Here is a 16,013-nt window from a genome sequence, read left to right on the forward strand (position 1 = left end):
AATCAATCCACTTAGTATTCAGTCCTTATTTGATTTGTGGCTGAATCTAGTGGATTCCTCCCTCTTTTGAATGTAAAGGAATTCCTCCCCCAAAGCGAAAATTGATTTGGTGATTTCTCCTTCTATGTTTTTAATTGCCAAATCAAAATTTCCTCTTTACACAGATATGTTAAAGCCTAATTCACATTAGGTCACCATACAACTTTAATAGAAAGAAGCCTTATTATAAATGTAACAAAAAGTATGTTTATGTACAAACTTGATGCAAGACCAATAGAAAATCATTATACACATATACAAAGATGGGTCATGCTATACAACCTTAATATGAATGGACATTTATACAATTGACTTGTATATATATAATTTATGTTATCATTGCATTACATGTATAAATATGTTTTATATGGTGTATGCCATGTGCTTGTGCATTAGGATTGAATGGTAGTTATGTCATTGATTCATGTGATTGATTTGTATTGCATATACACCATACAAATTTAATTAACACTTAAGATGTGATCATAACATAAGTTTTATACATACAACAATATGTATATAGGTCAATTGCATAAATGTCAATTCATGTTAAGGTTGTATTGTGTGGCCAATCTCTATATGTGCATAATAATTTTATGTTGGTGTTGCATCAAGTGTGTAAATAAAGCTACATGTTATTAGCTGTATGGTAACCTAATGTGAATTGAGCTTTAATGTTTATGCAATTGACTTGTATGTATATTCTTGTTTATATAAAATTAAAATTATGTTATGATTACACCACGTGTAAATTGAATTTGTATGGTGTATGGCATATGCTTGTGTTCATTAGTATTGAATGGTATTTATATCATTAAGTAATATATGATTGATTTGTATTCCACATACACCATATAAATTCAATTTATACATATGGTGTAATCATAACATAAATTTAATATAAACAAGAATATGTATACAAGTCAATTGCATAAATCAATTTTTATTATTTGACCAATGTGTATATGTACATTATGATTTTATGTTGGTTTCACAACAAGTGTACATATAAAGCTACATTTTATCAAAATTGTATGGTGTCCTAATATGAATTAGGCTTTCACATTTATGTAATTGACCTATAAATATATTCTTGTTTATATAAAATTTATATTTTAATTGCATCGCATGTGTAAATTAAATGTGTATGGTGTATGTTGTGTACATTAGGATTGAATGGAATTTACTTTAAATTATGTGTGATTAGTTTTCCATATACAACACACAAATTTAATTTACACTTGTGACATAATGATAACACAAATTCTCTATGTTCATAAAACCTTACAAGCACAAAATCAAGATATAGTAACTAAACACTTCCAGTAGATTAACAATCTAAAAAATGTATTGAATTCAAATTTTATGAGCGGAATGGAGAGCGTTCGGGCCAAGAATTCAAATTTTCTGAGCAAGAGTTCTGGTTCAACACAGGGACAGCTTGCTGCAGAAGATTCAGGGAGTCCTGCAAAAGGGGAGAGCTCAGGTTGTAAGGATCCCGATGCCCCCTTGGATTCAGGGGACCCAGGGGGAGGACCAATACCATGTGAAGAGAGGATATCAGGAGGCAACGGGAAAGGTCAGGTTCAAATTTCAAAATTAGAAGGTGGCAACTCAGAAGGAGCCCTAGGACAGCAAGCGGAGAGCGGTTCAGAGAACATGGTGGAAGGTAAAGTATCTTCTGGAAGGGATCTTGAGAATTCGAGGATCCTAGAGGATCTTAAGGGGGGACCCAGTTTGAATGGGCATATTGGAAAGTGGTCCTCTTTGTTTGGGGTCAAACCCAAAGGTAAGTCTTCATTGCCCCCAGTTAAAATACCTCAAATGTCTCTCAGGGCAATTTTTCCATCTCTGTTCTAGACCAAATCATAGACCATAATATTGCTAGAATGGAAAATACATTGATTGGTAATTTTTTTGGGATGAGACTGAATATAGAGATCGTCCGCAAATTTGTTAAAAGAAAGTGGAACTTAAAAGGCCAGGTAGATGTGGTTGCTATGAATAAAGGTTGTTTGTCCTTCTCTTTCTCTTGTGAGGAGGATAGAAGAAACATTCTATGTAGTGGATCCTGGGCAATCAGAAAATATATCATGTACATCCAGAAGTGGTATCCAAATGTGGGAAGAGAAAAAAAAATTCTGGTTCAAGTTTCGATCTAGATTAAATTCCATGGACTCCCAATGGAATAATGGGAGGAAGATGTGCTTGCAAGAATAGCCAATACCTTCGGGGAGCTCATTTCTATTGATCAAGTCACGACATCCAGAAGAAGGCTTATTTATGCCAGGATCTGTGTTGGAGTTGGACCTGATACGAACATGCCAGAGGAGATAGAGATAGAATCTAAACACGGGAAGTGGAAGCAGAATATTGTTTGAGTCAATCCCTTTTGCTTGCTTTCATTGTAAAAAAGAAAGACATTGGACTAAAAAATGCCCAAATAATGAGGTCAAATCTCATCCCCAAGCTAACGTTTGGAAAAAAGTAGATAGCTCTCTGAAAGCCTTGGATTCTAATAATCTAGATCAAGAAAAATAGTCTTAGGTCGGAAGGACAGAGGTATAACTCATCAGTGAAATGGGAAATGAATCGAAGAAAGGAGATAGTGAAAAAATAGATCATCAGGAGATGGAGCAGAGTGACAAGGATCTAGGGCATGGAGAAAGAAAATATAAAGATAACAAACAAAATGAGGAACCAGAAGAGGATAAGACAGAGTTAATCTCAGATAAGCATGAGAGTAATGGAGATAAAAAATACAAAGGCAAAAAAGAGGAAGGAGATAATTTTAACCTTGTATCTAATTCTCTTGAAAAAGATAAAGAAACAAACTGGATTCAGGATGCCCAACCTGATAACATTTTGGATCAAGGGTTGTCGGAGATCTCATTAGCTTCTCCATTAAAGGTAAAGTTGACCTTTTCAGGAAGAAAAAGAACCAAAATGGGGAGATGAGGAAGACATCAAAAAGGCACTGGGGAAAAGTGAATCAAAGTAGGAGGAACAAGAAGGAGCAGAGGACAAAATAAAGAACAAGCAAAAAAAAAAAAGAATATTAATAACATTAATAATACTACTCTGACTAGAAACACTAGAAGCAGGCTTAGGGATGTGGGGGCGCTGCATACTTCTCCAATAAGACATTCAAATGCTAAAAAGAGGTCAATGGAAACAAGCAAGAATATTGCAGATGGGACTCAAAGAACCATCTTTGAGGCAGGTATTTCTAAAAAACCATGAAGATCATCTCTTGGAATATTTGAGGACTGAATAGTCCTCACAAACATGATTTAGTTAAAAGTATGATTAGAGATAAAAACCCTGATATTTTTTTGATTCAAGAAACCAAGATGGAAAAAGATAAAGTAGAAAGTTTGAAGATGTTCAAAAATCAAGGAGTTAGTGGAGGGAGTTCAGAAGGTGCCTCGAGAGGTATTGTTACTTTTTGGAACAAAAATAATGTTGAAGGAGAGGTGCTGATTCAAGACAACAACTTGGCTTGTATCAGATTTAAGCATCTTAAAAATTGCACTACTTAGGTCTTAACTAATTTGTATGCTCCTAACACTAAGACCGGCATAAGTGATTTGTGGATAAATCTTACTTTGTTAAGAGGTAGATTTGCTGAGGATAGTTGGGTGATTATGGGAGATTTCAATACCCCTTTGAAGGAAAATGAGAAAAAAGGGAGGGAGTCAAGCTAATCTGGACAGTAGAATAGACTTGATGGACTGTATTAACAATAATGCTATCCATGACCTGGAGCTGCAAGGTGTTAAATTTACCTGGACCAATAGAAGGAGTGGCGAGGATTTAATTCAGGTTAGACTTGATAGAGCTCTTCTATCCCTAGATTGGTTTAACCATCATGTTTCTTCTTTATCTTCTCACATAAGGGTAGGATCAGACCATTACCCTATTACCTTTATGACAGAGGCAAAGAATAGAAGGAGGAATTTCCCTTATAGATTTGAAAGAATGTGGACTAAACACCCAGATATGGAAAGCAAGATTAAGGAATGGTGGCAGGTCAATATTGAAGGAAATGTCATGTACAGAGTGGTTAAAAAGCTGAAGATTGTAAAAGAAAATGTTAAGAAGTGGAATAAAGAGTGCTTTGGGAATATATTTGCCTTGAAAGCCACAATCCTCTTAGAGCTAAAGGATATTTGGGATGAGATACAGAATAATGGTTATACTAATACTTCAAGAGATGTCGAAGATGTTATCCTTATGAGATATCATGACATAATAGCCAAAGAAGAAACCTACTGGAAACAAAGATCAAGAAATGTTTGGTTGAAGGAAGGGGATAGGAATACTAAATACTTCCACATGCCCACCTTAAGACATAAGGCCATTCATAGAATATCTCAGATTAGAGTGAATGGCAGAAGTGTTGAAGAAGAACCCATGAGCAGGGCTGCTATGGATTTTTTCTCCAATCTACTTGCTAAGGATCAGAATTTGGATATGCAAGCCCAAATGAAGCTTCTGGAATGCATTCCTACAATCTTAGGGGATGATCATAATTCTCACTTGATTGCTATCCCATCCCATGATGAGATTCTGAAAGTTGTCAATTCCTTTGAAGGCAACAAGGCCCCTGGCTCGAATGGTTTTTCCATGTTTTTCTTTCAAATGTATTGGCATATTATTGGAGATGATGTGTCCAGAGCTGTGAAAGAGTTTTTTGGTGCTAGAAAAATTTTGAAAGAGGTAAATGGCACTTTTATTGCTCTTATCCCCAAAAAGATGGGGGTTGATTCTATGGATCTCTTCAGACCTATAAGTCTATGCAACTCTCTTTATAAGATAATTTCCAAGGTTCTTACTTCTAGAATCCTAAAGTTGCTTCCCTCTATCATATCTCCTCAGCAAAGTGGTTTTGTCCCGGGTAGACAAATCCTGGACTGGATCATCTCAGTCCATGAAATATCCATTCTTTGTCTAACTCTAAAAAAGAAGGTTTTTTTCTGAAGCTTGACCTATCTAAAGCCTATGACAGAGTGGATTGGGATTTTATGATGGATGTGCTCTCTGCTTTTGGCTTCAGCTCTAGAAGTATTAATCTTATCAGACAATTAGTTTCCTCGGCTTCTTTCTTTGTCTTAATGAATGGATCTCCTTCCCCTTTCTTTAAAGCATCTAGAGGACTCGGGCATGGAGATCCCCTATCCTCGGTTATCTTTATTATAATGGTGGACTGTTTGGGGAGATGTATTGGGAAGGTGGTTGAGAAAGGGGAGTTTTGTGGATTGAAACCTTCTTTTGTGGATTAAATCTGTTCCCATCAATAGTTTGTTGATGATTCTATAATAATGGGGAAATATATGGTGCAGGACTCTAGAAGTTTAAAGAATGCTCTGGATAGTTATGGTTCAGCTACTAGACAACTTATTCATTGGTCTAAAAGTTTTGTTTATTTTATTAACACCCCAGAGAGAAGGAGGATTAAAATAAGTAATATCCTAGATTGTCAAGTAGGTAGTCTTCCTGCTTCCTACTTGGGGCTCCCCTTATGCCATGATCCACCTGACACTTTTTGGGGAGCTTTAGTGGATAAATTCCACAAGAAGCTTACTGGCTAGAAGGGTGCTCTACTAAGCCAAGCTAGTAAGGTCCAGCTGCTGAAATCTACTCTTCAAAGTATCCCTCTTTATGCCATTAGTCTCTTTAGAATTCCCACCAAGTATGCAGAGGCTATTGAAAAGATTCAGAGAAATTTTTATGGACATGGGTTGAAGAGAAGAAGAGAATGAATTTGATTGCCTAGGATAAGGTTTGCAAGCCAATAAGAAAGGGAGGATTGGGTCTTAGAAGAATAAGAGACATAAATGAGTTCCTTATGGCCAAGCAGATTTGGAGAGGGTATAAAAATCAGGGAGAAGGGAAACTGATATGGGACAAAAAGTATAAAAGACAATGTCCAACTCTTCAAAGCCTCCTTAAAGACGAAAATATTCCAATTAGATCCAACATTTGGAAAAATGTTTCTAGAACAAGAGACTTAATTGCCAGGGGTGCAAAATGGAAAATGGGGGAAGGGAATTTTATCCAATTCTAGGATGATCCTTGGTTGCTGGAGTCCCCCTTGACTGAAAATCCTGAGTGGAGTAGATTTTAGAACCAATGAAAGGAAATATTTGGATCTAGGGTGGATGATTACTGGGAAGATGGACAGTGGAAGGATTTATCTCAAGTGGATCAGTCCTTGCGAAGTCTGAACAAAGTTATGAACTCTATGGTAAGGGTTGATGAGGAAGACCAATTAATTTGGAAATTCACAGCAAGTGGTACATTCACTATGGCTTCTCTTTATTATCAATAGTACTCTAACATGGAAATTCCATGCTGGGCTAAGGCATGGGTGAAAGGCCTCACCCCTAAGATTAACATTTTTTTCTGGACAGCCCTTCAAGATAAAGTTCTAACAATTGAGAATATCAGAAAAAGAGGTATGAGCATGCCTAGTGTTTGTAGTCTATGTAAGCAGAATGAGGAGACCATTAATCATATTCTCTTTCTTTGCCCTTTTTATGTTGATGTTTGGGGAAGATGTCTGGACCAATTCAAAATCAGTTGGGGCTTCCCAGAGTCGATTCAGGAGGTGTTCAACTCTTGGTACCATCCTTCAAGGAATAAGTCTACTACTTTATTGTGGAAACTTGCCTTACCTCATATGTGTTGGGGTATATGGAAAGAGAGAAATGACAGAGTTTTTAGAGAGAAGATTTCTAAGGCTAAAATTGTGTTTGAAAAAATAAAAATAAATATAGTGGAAAACATGAATATCATAGGAGGCATTGATAAACCTCAAGATAAGGATGATCAAATTATCTACAATAAGTGGAGATTAAATGGTCAAGAGCACATTTAGATCAATCCTAGAGAGGGTGTGATATGGATCAGCCTGCCCAATGGGTGGATGAAAATTAATTTTGACGGTGCTTCAAAGGGTAATCCGGGTGTTGCAGGATGTGGAGTGGTCCTTAGGGACGAATGGGGAACATGCAAAAACATAAAAAGAATCCCCATAGGAAACCATACAAACCATGTAGCTGAAGCTATGGCGACTTACCATGCGTTGATCATTGCTAAGGAAGCCAAATGCACTAGAGTCTGGTGTGAAGGCGATTCTTTGAACATAATCAATTGTTTAAATATGAAGTTCTCGCCTTCTTGGTCAATTAGCAATGTTATTAAAGCAACTAAGAAAATTAGTGAGGAATTTGAAATGTGTGTTTTTACATGTGTGTTTTTACATATGTGTATAGGGAGGCCAAATCCTGCGTTGATTGGGCTACCAACCTGGCTTGCCAATTGGAAGACATCATTACTAGTTATGGGGAAAGTGAGATTGCTAGTGAAATGAAATCCCTGCTTAATCTAGACCGTAGCCAGGCTAGGCAACGTGGTACTTTTTAATCGTTGTTTCTAATGCCTCTTCCACTTTTCTCGATGCAGGGTTATGAGCATTTATATAAGTGTCTTATCATTATCATTTGGCACGGATTCTAGGCATTTTTACAGGGCTTCCATAAAAACCAGAGAAGAGGTTTTGAAGTTGTGAGAAGGTGTTTTAAGGAAATTGCTGAAAAAATGGGAGGTAATAAGAAAATATTTGAACCCACCTCCTGCTCAGACTGGAGAAAGAACAACAAAGTGTGTGATATCCTTTAGTAGGGGGGTCTGAACTTGTTCATGGAAAGGCTAAGTGGGAAAGATCCCACAATTACCAACTATTTCATCAAGAACTGGAAAAATGGCAAAATACTGGTCGGGTCCCAGATGATGAATGTTGATGAGGAGGTCATTGTTGAGGCTATGGGGATGATTACTGAGGGTGTTAAATTTTGTAGGGACCGCGACATATCTGATAAAGTAGTGGACAAGTTCCTAGTCACGGATAATGAGAGGAGAAAGATGGTGAAAATCAACAATTCCTACCATGCCCCAAAGAGGATCTGCAGGCCATGGAGGTTTGTTTTATTTGCTTCTATCACCTACATTACTTTGGATGGTAGGTTTACTAGAGCCTATGGTCATCACTTTGTCCTGCTCAACCATTTCCGATATGGGGAAAAGGTGAGCTTGCCTTATTACCTAGCATGTTCTATGGACCACACTATCAAGGATGTTCAGAAAGACCCCAAAGGTGACCATGCCCTCCACCAGGGGCTTATGGTTCTAGTTTATAAAATGCTTAAGGGGAAATGCATTGAAAATCCTATTAAAGGCAAAAATGCAAGAGATGAGATTACGGAGAGTGAAGATAACGGATTCAACTTTGATTCAAAGACTGAGGGAGATTCAGAAGAGACTAGTAAAAAAGGGAGGAATAAGGCTAAGAGGAAAAGGATTGTGGTAGATTCAAACATTTCAGAGTTTGAAACTGAATCCTTTGAGAAAAAATTTATTAAAAAAAAGAAAGGGAAAGCAACTGGAAAGCAGACTCAGAGGAAGAACACTAAAAGGGGAAACAATAAAGATATTAGCCATGTTCTAATTGATTCTGAGGAGGAAGTTGAGGTGAACAAGAAGGATGAGGGTCTGGATAAAGAGGGGGAGGAAAACCCGATGATGGGCAACATTGAGGGTTTGAACACTATAAGTCTGCAAGAGGAGGATAAAGGGGATAAAAATGGTATCGATAATACTATAAAATCTTTCTGTGACACCATCGGAACCATGGTGAAGGATATTAATAGTTTGAAGATGGATATGAAGGCTATTACAAGAGTCACTGTTGGTGATAAACCCCTACATGTTAAGGAACTGGTTGATGTACTTCACAATGCGGAAGCCATTGAATGTATGGTGGGTAAATCATAGTAATAGAAAAAAAGGTCAATGAGATGGAAGATAACAAGGAGATTAAAGAAATGGAAAATAAAATGAACAATCTGGGTAGCAGGATCGATAGACTAGAACCTAATGTTAAGAAGATAGCAGATCAAAATTTTCAGATCCTCAAAGCTTTGGTGGATAACATGAACATCCTGATCAATAGGTTTGAGAACAATGCAGAGAAGGATGGTGATAAAGATCAGTCGGACAAGAAGGGCCATGAAAAGAGGACTAGAGCTAATACCAGGACCAAGGGTGACATCAAAGGTCGTGAGCTAGAGGAATTAAAGACCTCAGCGAACAACATGAAACAAATGGTTGTCCATGCCAAGGATATCATGAAACGTATTTAGGTCTCTGTCTGTATCTACAGGGGTTCTTGGTTCTATCTTTTTGCTATCGTTGTGTTGTCCTTTCGTTGTCTATTTCTGGTTTTTTGTGTTTTGTAAGCTGATCCCTTTTTGTTCAGATGGGATCTTTCTATTTCTTGAAGTGTTCAGGCATGTTTCTGTCATGTCCTTTTGATCTCCTAGCTTGTTCAAGGTTCGGGTACCTTTCAAATACCTGCTTTTACTTAATCAAAACACAAATTCTCTATAAATAAGAAGATACATAAAAGTCAATTGCATAAATATTAATTCATATGTGCATAATGTTTTTTTGTTTGTGTTGCATCAAGTGTATAAATAATGATACTTTTTATCAAAACTATATGGTGACCTAATGTGAACTAGTCATTTGCATTTGTGTAATTGACTTGTAAATTGAATTTGTATGATGTATATGGAAAATCAAGCACATCTAACTCAATGATATAAATACCATTCAATCATGATGCACACAACATACACCACACAAATTCAATTTACTTAGGTGATGCAATCATTAAATAAATTTTACATAACCAAGAATATCAATACAAGTCAATTGCATAAATATCAACTCATAATTCACCTTAGGTCACCATATAAATTTATTAAAACACAACTTTATGTACACACTTGAAGCAACACCAACATAAAAGCATTATGCACATATTCACATTGGCCACACCATACAACCTTAATATGAATTGCTATTTATGCAATTGACTTGTATGCATATTCTTGTTTATATTAAATTTATGGTATGATTATATCATGTGCATATTGAATTTATATAATGTATGTGGAATAAAAATCAATCACATATAACTTAATGATATAAATATCAAACAATCATAATGCACACAAGAATACTACATACACCATGCAAATTCAATTTGCACATGTGATGTAATCATAACATAAATTTTATATAAACAAGAATACATATACAAGTCAATTACATAAATGTCAAATCCTAATTCACATTAGGTCACCATACAACATATAATAAATTGTAGCTTTATGTACACATTTGATGCAATATCAACATAAAAGTATTATGGACATGTACACATTGGCCACATAATACAACCTTAAAATGAATTGGCATTTATGCAGTTGACTTGTATACATATTCTTGTCAATATAAAACATATGTTATGATTAGACCATATGGATTATTTGAATTTGTATAGTGTATATAAATTACAAATCGATCACATATAACTCAATGATATAAATACCATTCAACCTTATTGCACACAATCACACAACATACACATATAAATTTAGTCTACATATGAAATGTAATTATATCATAAAACTTATATAAATAAAAATATGCATTGAAGTCAATTCCAAAAATGTCAAAGCCTAATTCACCTTAGATCACCATACAACTTTAAAAAAAAGTAGCTTTATGTACAAGTCTAATTCACATCACGTCACCACAGAGCGTTAATAAAAATTAGTTTTTGTTGGCATTTGTTGCGATTGATGTCAACCAGGGAAGAAGAGATGAGATGCAGGAATAATGAGTTGTAGAGGTGACAATGTGTGAAATTAGGTCAATTGCATATGCACAAAAGATTGCCTGCAGATGTGAAAAGGGGTTGAATTCATGTCATGAAGGGTTGGTATCATGCTTCAAATTTGCCTCTCAGTGTGGTTGACCCATCGGATTTGATCTCTACAAGTTGCAGGTCGAGAAATGCTAAAAATCCCTTGGTTCTACAATTTTTCGGTGAGATAGCATTTTTGTCTCATCGACATGTATCTGTGTCGCTGAGACAAGGCTTATCAGCAAGATCACTTTTGCCTTACATCATCTCTTTTATGTTATACCTATATGTCTCTTTTTCAGTGTGACATGTATCTCCTCTTGGCGACATACCTCTTTTCAATGTGATGTGGCTTTGGTCTTGGCGACATCCATCTCTTATCGGTGTGACATAGTGGTTCAACAAGACAATTTTTGGCCTGCACAGATTCCTTAAATCCTGACGACAATGCCCTTTTTTTAGTGTGACTTGAATGATCTCCTACCAAAATGCCCCTTTGTTGGGTCCACTTCGCTCATACGTCCACAGGTACTCATCTGGCGGGAGCTGATTCGCCCACCTTGGTGATGAGTTGTTCATGTGGGGGCCACCTTTCTTTTCAGCAAGAGATTATCTTTCGGTAAGACTTCTTTTATTTCTTGTTAGCAGGTATGCATTACACCAATATGGTTGGGCCCTCTTTTCCCATGTGTCTTCTTGCATCCTGTTGGTAGTCGTTGATTGGTCCACGTGTGGCATAGTCAATTCGTGTGGGGCCTAGCCAAGTCTCTTATGTCATGTGATTGCATCCGACTGAAAAATTGAAGTCATTTTGTTCTTAGTTTTGATTTCTAACTGATGCCCAATCTTTGACAATGGTCACAGGTTAACTTTATGTCACATCCAGCAATTGTGGGACCCGCTCTATGCTTTATCAGTTGATCGCACTTTTCAAGAATTTGCGAACACATTGTTTGGTTGTTCCAATTATTCAAAAATCTCTGATAGCCCAACTCTCTGTTAAAACTACTACATGTGATGACTTTGATGTGACATCCCAGTTCAGTAAGACTCTCATTGACCTATGTAGAACCTTTGGAGCTATACCGAAATACCTTTTCGATATGACAGGTTTTGTGTCTGACTGAAATATGTTTCCCCTTGGCAATGATCCCTCTAGGAGTTCCAAGCCCACTTTGTCTGTGTGCATGCTGATTGGATCTTTCTATCATGCGGGCCTCGTGGTGTACAAGGTGACGATGCCCTGAAAAACAAGGTAAAGTTTCCACACCGCATGATCACCATGATGATCATAGGAAATTGAAACTTCAAAACTAACAATCGGGGTTTTGAAACTTTCAAAACTCCCAACCTAGTGACTTTAGATAGTGGACAGATACTTATGACTCAAGGGGATCAAGTCAGACAATTGGGAAGTTGTGAAAACTTAGAACTCTGCAACAATGTTAGGAAATGTGGGAGACTTGTGACAAGACCTCTATGAGCTATAGTGATAGTGTTTAAGGTTGTTGTGACTGTTAAACCTCATGGCGATAAAACCCGATTACTTGTGGGTTTTGACCAGATAAGAAGATTTTGGCACGACGAGTACATGCCAATAGACAAAGAGGTGCACGTGGCAGTTGATCGAGATTGATTAGATGACTTGGATATCGAAAGGAATTTTGATATGCAAAGGTCTATGCTTGTAGAGAACATGGTAGATTTTAATGAGGTAGTTGTCTATCTCATCAGGGTAGGTCAAGGAAGAATGGAAAATACATTAATGACGACCATGTTGCAGACTGGTGTGTGGCTTGAGATGATCTACATAGAGGATATCATATCTTATGTGTAGATGGAGATTGCTAAAAATAGTAATCTTAATATAGGGATTAATGGGAAGACAGACGGATGCATTTAATATGGGTAGCTAATCTGAGAACAATTTCAAGACAAAGAATAAAATATTTTGTACTGAAGATCTCCAAGATGTTTTTGATTAAGGAAAACCAAGTTTTTAAGGGACCACAAACCCTATACATAATAGGTTTTAGAAGGACCTTCAACCTGAACCGAAAGATAAACTTGAAAGTCCACTCAAAGAAACAGAACACAAAAGAGACTCGACACAACCAATCAAAAGAAGGGGAACAACACTACCCCCACCAAAAACCAACAGGTTGCAAAACCAGCAGCCCTAACCCAATCAGGAAGGATCAAGAATTTGTCCTACCCTTGTGGGATCGAAGGGTCATATCAAAAGAGGATTGGGACAATTTAGATTTTTTACTTTTAACAGTAATCCATCCCTCCTCAACCCTCGCAGCAGCCTTTTGCTAAGAGGATGGGTCCATAATAGAGGACCTCCCATCATCAGGAGGAACAGAACCAACATCTAGAGAGGCAGGGACAACAAAAGATCCAATAGAAATCTGGGACAATGGGAGGGTCATCCATCGAAGAAGAAGATCCAACATTTTTCAAATGATCAGTCGGGATTCCACCGCAAGAATCCACACATTCCTGAGGCAAGGCAACACCATAAACAGAGGCAACCAAAGGTGCAATACCATCGGCCTGAGGAACCTATGCCACCACCTGGGAGAAGCTTTTCTTTTTAACAAAATAGTGTTCATAGGATGCACCCTTCCACCAAGAAGAAGATCTTTTTTTCTTTGTATCTGTTTCACACCATGCAGCAACATGTCTAGTCTAGAAGCACTTTCGACATCTAAAGGGGATACCTTCAAAGTCGAGCGGTTGGACCCAAGATCCTATAGAAGATTCAATCTCTAACTCAGCTGGAAGCCCTTTAGAGACATCAATGTTAACCAAAATCTAAGCATAAGTAGAATGATAAATTTGGAAAGAATCCTTATCAATCATTAGGAATTTGCTTAAAGCCTCCCCCACTTCCTTTAGCAGAGAGTCTGTCCATAGATGAAGGGGAAGGTTAGGGAGCCTAACCCAAATAGGAATCTCATTGAATGAATCAGTAGATGGGTTAAAACCCGAGAACCAGGGTTTAACCATCAAAACAAATTTGTCCTCCCAGTTGAAAGGATTAATACCTAAGATTTTCGATCTATCCTCTACATATTCAAATTTGGCAATGAAAAAACCCTTGGCTGAAGGAAAAATGTTAATTGAACCTTTTATGATCGATTCCCAACTTTAGGAAATCCAAGTGTGCAGCTGACGAAGGCTTGGCCAAAAACCCCGAAACGTGCAAATCAGACCATGAGCTTCAAACACCGAGGAAGTGTGGATGATCTCCATATCAGTATCAGCATACACCTTGAAAACCAAAGGTTTGCACACAGTAACACCCATAGGCCCCAAGCCACGGGCATCCTGATCAGTAGCAGAGGGCACTGAATGCACCATACCATCCTTAGAGGAAACCCTCGCAGAGCCCCCATTCACAGCACCAGGCAAAGCAGTCTCACCAGCCGCACTAGGGGGAACAGGGGGCTGGACGACATCACTAGTCGACCTTAGGGAAGATGGCTTCATAGCAGTAGACAGCCTTAGGGCAACGGCGGCGGCAAACGTAGAAGGCCTTAGGGCAACAGCGGCGGCAGACGCAGACGACATCGCAGAAAATCTCTAAATATTTTAATAATTGTAAGAGGCAAATTTTGTTGTTGACATGAGATCTCCGAGATGTTAAAAAGAATAAAATATTTGAATTCTACTTGGAGGGAAAATGCTTTTGTTGATCGAACAGAGAAGAGGTTTATGAGATTTGACAAGGGCACTTGAGGTAGTTGAGATGGTAAAGAAAAAGTTGGGTGTTGACGTGTGAGGCATAGAAGAAGGAGAATACAATGAAGAAAGAGATAGTCAGGTGGACACTGAACTGAAGTGTGTGGTCTTCCAGAGTGTGAATAAGTAGTGAGTTGTAAAGCTGAATATAGAAACTTGTGTGCACCTTGAGAACACAGAAAAACTAGAAGAGGAAGATAAGTGTGAGAATTTTGTGATGGAGTGAGCATGTCGAACTAAGAGAAGATGTGCCAATGAAGTTTGTGAGTTGTAGAAAAAAGAAGTGTGGATGCAGAGAAGGAAGAAAACAAAAAAGAAAGAGAACAAAAGGCAGAGCCAAGTGAATGTGATAAAGGGAGGTGTTTGAGAAGAGATAAAGAGAAGTAATCAAAGAGAGAGGCAAAAGATATTGGGCTGAAGATTGTGATCAGCAACAGAGACTAGAAAGCAAAAAAGAGATTTCAAAGAGATAGCATTACAAAGCAGTAGTGAGTTCATGTCTTTTAGATTCTAAGGGTTACAAAACTCATTTGTAACAAGTCTTTTAACTGTATCAAATATTTTAGTGAATTAGTGTATTTCTCTGAGTGGGTGCTCAAAGCAGGGGTGGGTGCTCCTGTGAGTATGTGCTCATAAAATCAGGGGTTGGTGCTCCTTTGGGTTGGTGCCCATAAATGTTGTAATCAGTTTTTCATTGTGAGGCTGGATTGGAGCAATAGACTCCAACAACTATTCTCACCAAGGTTTTTCCACACAATGGGTTTTCCTCATTCACTTTGTGTTATTTGGTTTTCTCTTGTGTGCATGTGTCTTTGATTTATTTCCATTATTAGTGTTTACACAATTTGATTGAAATTTTTTAATATTCATTGATTGGGTGCTCAAACCAAGGGTAGGTGCTCATAAAATCAGGGGTTGGTGCTCCTTTGGGTTGGCGCCCATAAACTTTAGGGGTTGGTGCTCCTTTGAGTAGGTGAATCAATGTATTTCTCTAAGTGGATGCTCAAAGAAAGGGTAGGTGCTCCTTTGAGTAGGTGCTCCTTTGGGTTGGTGCCCATAAATGTTGTAATCATGTTTGAACATTGTGAGACTAGATTGGAAAAGTAGACTTCGACAAATATTCTCACCAAGGTTTTTCCCCACAATGGGTTTCCCTCGTTCACTTTGTGTCATGTGGTTTTCTCTTGTGTGTATGTGTCTTTGATCTATTTCCATTATTAGTGTTTACACAATTTGATTGAAAGTTTTAAAGATTCACTGATTCACCCCCTGCCCCGCCTCCCCCTCAGTGACCTAATCAATTTTATGTACACACTTGATGCAACACCAACATAAAATCATTATGCTCATATACAAATTAGCCACACAATATAACCTTAATATGGATTGACTTTGTATACTTTTTCTTGTTTATACAATTTTTTGTTATGACTATGTTACAATG

The 16,013-nt window shown here is 37.5% G+C and overlaps 1 protein-coding gene across 1 annotated transcript; it reads left to right on the top strand.

Moving 5' to 3' along the window:
- The first annotated feature begins 1,413 nt into the window (after positions 1–1,413).
- LOC131053335 (uncharacterized) lies at positions 1,414–1,899 on the top strand. The gene has a single exon (XM_057987927.1). The coding sequence runs from the start codon at positions 1,414–1,416 to the stop codon at positions 1,897–1,899; it is 486 nt and encodes a 161-aa protein (XP_057843910.1).
- Positions 1,900–16,013: the final 14,114 nt, after the last annotated feature.

The sequence above is a fragment of the Cryptomeria japonica genome, chromosome 8 (genome assembly GCF_030272615.1).
Source record: "Cryptomeria japonica chromosome 8, Sugi_1.0, whole genome shotgun sequence".
NCBI classification, from domain to species: domain Eukaryota; kingdom Viridiplantae; phylum Streptophyta; class Pinopsida; order Cupressales; family Cupressaceae; genus Cryptomeria; species Cryptomeria japonica.

What these genes read in the sequence shown, in the direction of transcription:
- LOC131053335 (XM_057987927.1), top strand. Translation starts at nt 1,414, where the DNA reads ATGGAGAGCGTTCGGGCCAAGAATTCAAATTTTCTGAGCAAGAGTTCT.